General features: G+C 36.0%; 1 protein-coding gene and 1 long non-coding RNA gene across 2 annotated transcripts in view; both read right to left on the bottom strand.

Annotated features, from left to right (window-relative positions):
- LOC109128452 lies at positions 875–2,127 on the bottom strand. Its single transcript, XR_002034843.1, has 3 exons — positions 1,563–2,127; positions 1,341–1,444; positions 875–1,111 (listed from the first exon to the last, which is right to left on the bottom strand). It is a non-coding gene; the product is annotated as an uncharacterized LOC109128452 (long non-coding RNA).
- The window catches only part of LOC104736888, an 8,775-nt gene continuing 5,685 nt past the window's right edge, over positions 4,399–7,488 (bottom strand). The window contains exons 3-7 of the mRNA XM_019235164.1: positions 6,962–7,081; positions 5,920–6,149; positions 5,752–5,829; positions 4,946–5,668; positions 4,399–4,853 (exon numbers count right to left, since the gene is read on the bottom strand). Of these exons, the coding sequence (XP_019090709.1) occupies positions 4,770–4,853; positions 4,946–5,668; positions 5,752–5,829; positions 5,920–6,149; positions 6,962–7,081 (1,235 nt within the window). The 3' untranslated portion in view covers positions 4,399–4,769. The remainder of the gene's footprint in view (positions 4,854–4,945; positions 5,669–5,751; positions 5,830–5,919; positions 6,150–6,961; positions 7,082–7,488) is intronic.

Raw genomic sequence — 7,488 nt, 5'->3', positions numbered from 1 at the left:
TTATGATAGAAGTTGGTTGATTTTGGATTTTTCGTGTTAGGTCCCACTAATGAATTTTTTTGTGTGTGTAGGATCTTGGTTTTCAAAGAGTTTTGCTACCGTAATTGTTGATGTCAGACCATGTTATCAATCCTTGTTGCTTGTGTATTGATGTGTTTTCGCCACTTATAGTCTTATACCACATTATCACCTTTATTGCTTGTTGCTTGTGTATTTCTTATTGTTTAATGCTGGTTGCTTGTGTATTGATGTGTTTACGAATCACATTTGAAAATTCAGGAAGTGTTGTTGATAATTCAGGAAGCATTATTGAGAACTCAAGAAGACTTTCCTGAATAGATTACTGACTTCAATTTCTATCACAGGACATGAGAGATTTTTTTTTTTTTACAAATGTGGCACTGCCTAAGCTCCATTTCAGAATTGAAGAGGAACCAAATTGTACTTGAGAAACACAAATTGTACAAGTTCCCTACAAAAACAACAAGATATCTAATGATGTTGATATGTTTGTTAATTATTGTATTAAGATATTGTGGTAGGTAGCAATGTTTTCACCACAATCCCATAATTTTTTTTGAATCAAACAATTAAGGAGGTTATGAAACAAAAGCTTCCATAAACGGTTAGTTTAATAATTCATTACAGAAATAGGTATGAATTAAACATTCAGAAATGATTTTCTGAGATTTAGGAAGGCTGCTTTACCTTAACCATCAACCAAAACACAAAATCAAACCATTTACCTTAACTGGTGGATCAATATGTTATACATTAAGGCAAAAACAGAAAATAAAGAGATAAACACATTTATTTTAATTCAGAAAAGATTCAATAATGTTTATGAAATATATCTTAACATTTAGGATGACTTTCATAAATTCAGGATGACCTTCACAAATTTAGGATGACTTTATAAAGCTGAAGCAATTCCCTAAGCACCAAAATTACTAAGTTCATAATGAAACTGAATAACCAGCCGAGTTATATCACCTTCCACAACTTCACAAACAACCTTGAGCACACGCGTACCTATCCTTCAGCATGTTACCATTTCTGAACACAATCTCTAATTCTTTGCAAAAACCTCGCACTCACTTTCCATTGGTCCCTGAGAACAAACGTCGATATCCTTAGTATCTGCATGACCTCAAATCTCTCTCACTGTTACACACAAATGATTTAACTCAAGTTCTTCTTGAATTTTTCTGAAAAATGTATATATGATGACATTCCGCACATGCACTGGTGTAGAATCTTCTACCATCCTCTTCATCCTTGGAGATAGACAATAGCTATGTTTGATATAATTGACAATCAAGTATGAAATCTTCAATTACCTTATCACCTAAAACATTATATGTGTATTCTCATCTACTTCTTCTTCTCGAAACAATTGCAAAATCCCAGCCTCCTTCATCATTGTGTTTCCATTCTCCACAAACTAAGTACAACTCAACCATATACACAAAAATTCAAACAATTACAACTTGAGAAGATACACAAATGTAACCTAAACCAGTTATCTAGGATTGATAAACACTAATCAAATTTGAAATCACCTTACAAATCCAAAGCAACATCTCTTTACGACTGAGAAGAATCTGAAATTGCAAGGAAAAATCTGATATTGGCAACATCAAAGCTAGGTGGAGCAATCATATATCCTTAGAAACAATAGAGCACGATGACTAAATAAACACAATTGATTGAGCATAATCGATTCACTTCTCCAAATAGTAAATCTCAAGATAACTAAGATAAAAGAGTAACGAAGAAGAGATCAAATAGAAAACTAAAATTGACGACATCGAAAAGAGACGAAGACGAATGATATTGTAGCTATATCGCAAAAGCTTCATCAGATCTTGCCGGAGATAATAGAAAACAACGACGAAGACCATAGAGAGGTCGAAAACCATAAAATCAGATTTGTTAGATTTCGCTGGAGACCACAAAGAACGATATCGTAGCTAGATCGTAAAATATTTGTCAGATCTTGCCTGAGACCATAGACGCATACCGTAGAGAAGCCGAGAACGACGAAATAGCAAAAAATTTACTCATTTTTGGTGTATAATACATGGAAAAAATAGTCTTTGTATTGAATAAATATTGGTATTAATAGAAAATTAAGGAATGTGTAATAAGGAACTAAGGGGGTGTTATTGGATTGTGGATTTTAAAGGAATTTGATGTATTTAGAAATCAAGTGTTATTCAATTGTGTATTTTAAAAAATCCATTAAAATCTAGTGTTATTCAATATCCACTGGATTTTGTGTGATTTTGGATTTCAATGTACTTTGATTCTAAAATATGAACAAACACAATACCACACTTTTCTCAAGCATTTCCTTTTTGTTTTTCTCTCCCTCTCTCTTTAGATGGATCTCTAGCCTTTACCATATTATTGTTTGATTTTTTTCTCAATCCTTTTATATATAATCACACTTATTCATCAGATCTGTGTTATTTTTGAGATTTTTTTTTTTGTGTTTTATAACTTTTTTTTTGGGTTCATGATCTATAACTTTTGTTTTTTGGGTTCATGATAAGCTTTTTTTTTCTGGGTTCATGATCTATAACTTTTTTTTCTAGGTTCATGATCTATTACTTTTTTTTCTGGGTTCATGATATAATCACACTTTTTTTTTCTCAGTTCAGTGTCTGTTTCTTCCTCCACAAACCCTATGTTAATTGAAGTCTTCCATGACCGTGTGTAAAAGTCTTGATGTTGTTAATTTAATATGATTTTGGTGTATAACACAGTTTATGGATAATTTTTTCCTTTTTTTTCTATAAATAACTTTTAAAAAAATCCATAACAATCACCAAAATATATTATCAATGACTTTCAAATCCACCTTATATGCATTATAAAATCCACACAAATACATTAGACTTTTAAATCCACTAATGTCATGCGTTAATTAAAATCCATTAAAATCCTTAATCCAATAACAACCCCTAAAACTATGTTTGATGGTATTCTGTAGCATTTCTCTATATAATATTATTAGTGTTTAAATTCAACTATTTTAATATTTATGTTTTGACTTTGTGTTGTTTCAAATATTCTTTTTAATATAATTTTTAAGTTTGATGTTTATTATATATATATGTATGTATATACACATACGTTTTCAACACGTTTCATTTCCTAATTTAAGGAAAATTCCCGTTTTCGAAACTTTTTACTTCAGCTGTTTGCGTTTCCATGCAACCTAGCTAGTTTCCAACTTAACAATTTGTTACCTTAATAGAGATTATTTATAACATATCATCACAAAATTATACCAAAAAGGTAAAAAAGGTTACAAAAATAACTTCTGAAACAAGAAAAATTTGGAAGAAGGAGCTAAACAATCCATTTTATAATTACAAAACTGAAAGATGTTTGATAAGAAGAACAAAGGAAAAAAGGCACGAACCAACCCAAAATCATATAGGAGGTTGGAGAAAGCTAGTCACTCTTCAAGAGATTGCACCATCGCCACCATCGTGACCAACTCTGCAATTTATGAGTCAAAGGCCTGACAATCAATCTTTCTTGTAAGAGAGTCTTCATAACCCATAGTAAAACTTTTTTCTCCGATTATAGGGGAAAAGAATTCATCAATGACATTTAACTCCCAGTAATATTTGTCTGATCTTCTCCTCGTAAGCACCACCATCCCAGACCTGTAGTATGGTCCGAAAGCTTCCACAAATCGTCGATCCAACTTTGTAGAAAGTGTGAAAGGTTAGCTAAGGATATCATTCCATAGATTCCTTTACTTCAACCAGAACGAATTAAACTTTTTCCCATAATAATTGTTCACTTAGAGTCTTATTTGTGATATCTATTGGTTCTCAATGTACATTTCTTTGAATACTTTCTTAATTCTATCTTTCTATAAAAACTATAGAATCTAGGGGAAACAATGATTTATATATTTATCTTCCAAGACAACATTCTCCAAAATAAGAAATTCAGATTCAAGTACATCAAACAATCGAAGTGCAGAAAAATGTCATGATATCATCAGAATACGAAGACAATTTCCAAATTTACCAAAAAATGTGGACATTTAAATAGCACAGGATTAATTTGTCTTGTCTATTTTCTCACATTTTTTACACAAAGTGGCACACTGAATCATTATTTTCAAATTGCCGTAAAATATCAAATATTATTTTTCTGTTTAACTATAAAAAGTCATAAAAGCTTTTTAAAGTGAAACTAGAAGTAGAAAATTAACTAGAGTCGTTGAAATTTTGTTCAGAATTACAGTAGTGTTTTCAGTGTTTGTATGAAGATGTAAAAACGAACTTCAGAAGTCAGAAGTAAGCTCTATTTATTTAAAGATTGGGTAAGAATTATAACTGTATAAATGTAGATAAATGATATAAAATATATAAGGCTAAAAGATGAATTCCATAAATAAATAGGTAAGAAATAAATTCTTTAAATTTTCTATTTTAAACCCCCATTGGCAATTTCCTCTTTCCCTCACCATGAATGATCATCAAACATTTGAAAACCTAAAAGAAGATGCCAAAGACAAAACCCTCTTATCTTCAGACCAAAGATGTACAAAATAAGTCGTTTTTTTTTCCTTTTGTTGCACCTCTGAAGAAGCAGAAACAACATTCTTACTGCAACTAAAGCCTTCCCACCTTCTTGCCAGCGCCGAAGTAACCAAAATAAAAAGACCCCAAAAAAATAAAGAAAAGAAAAGAGAGAGAAAAAACTATCTTCCATTTGGACACCAGAACAAAATCGGATCAAGAGTCTCTGGAGCTATGTCCTCGGTTGCTTCTTATACGACAGGCCAGCTTCTGCACCAGTGATGGCTTCAATTTCTTGCACTGTTTTCAAAGATGCATATAAGTAAAACTGAGTTAAAGATGATGAGAGATTTTAAAAAGCAACCACGGAAGAAAGTTGTTGTGTCATGTACCTGTTCAAAGAAGTCTCTGATGTCCTCATCTGTGATGCCTTCGTCCGCTTCGCTATCGTTTTCATCCCACCCAAGGGATCTAAGGAACGCAGCCTCTTTTGGATCCGGAGGTACTGCCAATTCAAATCTACAACTCCTTTCTGCAACATCAGTAACTTTCTCGACTCTATCCTTGATGTCAATTCTTTCTGCTGCCTGTGCACTTGGAGGGTCACTAGCTACAAGCTCCTTCGAGCTGTTTGCCTTTTCCTCAACTGAAGAAAAGATGCACGAGCTAGTTTTTGATGGATCAGTTGAGATGTTTGTAGATGTATTTTGCTTCAAAGCACTGTAAAATGCATGCCTGCTCTGAGTTTGAGCCAAGGAAAGTTTCTTTTCAGCGATTTTTCCAGCTATCACGTTTACAGAAGCTCCCCTGAGCTCCCTTGGACCATTGGTACTCCTAGCAGAAGCAGTAAATTGTGTGGATGGAGCAGTGGTCAGCTGGCTAGCAGCAGCTCGGCTGTTGGGTGGTGAACCACCAGCACCTACCCCATTTTCCCTAGCAGGCTTGAGAATCACCAGTTTCTTAGTCGCCTCAGACTTGGTCTGACTACCAGGATTAGACTGAAGATTACCGAGCATCACAGAGGACTGCTGGTGGGCATTCCTTGAAGAAACAAGACCTGCTTCACCACTTCGAAACATTGGTTTGTTCTTGCATTTATCAGAAGAGTTATGAACCTGAGATATCAAAACATATACTGAATGTAGCCCAAGGCAACTAAAGGTAAATAAGACCAACTAAGGAAAAAAGAAAAACTTACCGAGCCCTTTGGTGCTGAAGGTACAACCGGTATCAACTGCCTAGATTGCCTAATAGCTCGGTCCTCGAGTGTTTGTGCCTTTACAGATCCCATATACAAAAAATCTATTAGAAAAAAACAGAAAAGGTAGTGAGTGTACTATAAGCAACACAAAGATGCAAATCATACCTGGGGTGGTGTACCAGTTCTTACTGGAGCCTGCACCAATGCTTCAGCCATGTTACGACTAGTTGGTCCCGTTAAGTTAGCCGAACTACCAACATTATCATGAGAGGCAGTACCACCACTCTTCTCAATAACATTGGGAACCTCTGCCAGAGCCGATGTCCAACCTTCCCCAACAATCAAGGCTGGATTACCAACTGGCAAGCTCTGATTAGTAGGACTTAGACCAGGAGATGAGACTCTTACNGAAGCTCCCCTGAGCTCCCTTGGACCATTGGTACTCCTAGCAGAAGCAGTAAATTGTGTGGATGGAGCAGTGGTCAGCTGGCTAGCAGCAGCTCGGCTGTTGGGTGGTGAACCACCAGCACCTACCCCATTTTCCCTAGCAGGCTTGAGAATCACCAGTTTCTTAGTCGCCTCAGACTTGGTCTGACTACCAGGATTAGACTGAAGATTACCGAGCATCACAGAGGACTGCTGGTGGGCATTCCTTGAAGAAACAAGACCTGCTTCACCACTTCGAAACATTGGTTTGTTCTTGCATTTATCAGAAGAGTTATGAACCTGAGATATCAAAACATATACTGAATGTAGCCCAAGGCAACTAAAGGTAAATAAGACCAACTAAGGAAAAAAGAAAAACTTACCGAGCCCTTTGGTGCTGAAGGTACAACCGGTATCAACTGCCTAGATTGCCTAATAGCTCGGTCCTCGAGTGTTTGTGCCTTTACAGATCCCATATACAAAAAATCTATTAGAAAAAAACAGAAAAGGTAGTGAGTGTACTATAAGCAACACAAAGATGCAAATCATACCTGGGGTGGTGTACCAGTTCTTACTGGAGCCTGCACCAATGCTTCAGCCATGTTACGACTAGTTGGTCCCGTTAAGTTAGCCGAACTACCAACATTATCATGAGAGGCAGTACCACCACTCTTCTCAATAACATTGGGAACCTCTGCCAGAGCCGATGTCCAACCTTCCCCAACAATCAAGGCTGGATTACCAACTGGCAAGCTCTGATTAGTAGGACTTAGACCAGGAGATGAGACTCTTACGACGTCTGAGCCACCATTTCTCTCTTCAGCTCTAAGCAAAGGAAAATCCTTATCGAAGCCGATTCTTTTGGAGCTCTTTGAAGGGCTAGTTCCAGGAAGTATACCATGTCCGTTGTAAAGATTAATGTTTCCACCATTTTTATATCCTACTGTTAGTCCTTGAGCAAGGTGGTTGCCCTGTTTCCTTGTTGTCATTGAATGTGATCGTCTCAGTGGCTCCTGTCCCCTACCAATCAAGTAGTTTCCAAAAGGCATAGAAGTGTCATGGTCCCATGGATCCATGTAGCTCGACCTATCTTTCTCTCTGGTTCGATCTTTATCTCTGTTGGTCCTACTGAAGTTGAAACTACTATATGCATGCTTTGTAGACCCATTACTAGATCCCCTCCTTGTATTGGTGGAAGAAGACCGATCGAGAAAAGGAGACCGAACTGAATCAACATCACTCCTGCTCCTAGAATTCCTATTCTTGCCATTACGTAATAACGAAGAAGAATCTACACCAAAATGAAAA

Source organism: Camelina sativa, chromosome 13, assembly GCF_000633955.1.
Source record: "Camelina sativa cultivar DH55 chromosome 13, Cs, whole genome shotgun sequence".
Taxonomy (NCBI): domain Eukaryota; kingdom Viridiplantae; phylum Streptophyta; class Magnoliopsida; order Brassicales; family Brassicaceae; genus Camelina; species Camelina sativa.
The sequence above is the reverse complement of the archived record's forward strand: the minus strand, read 5'-3'. Positions and strand labels throughout refer to the sequence as shown.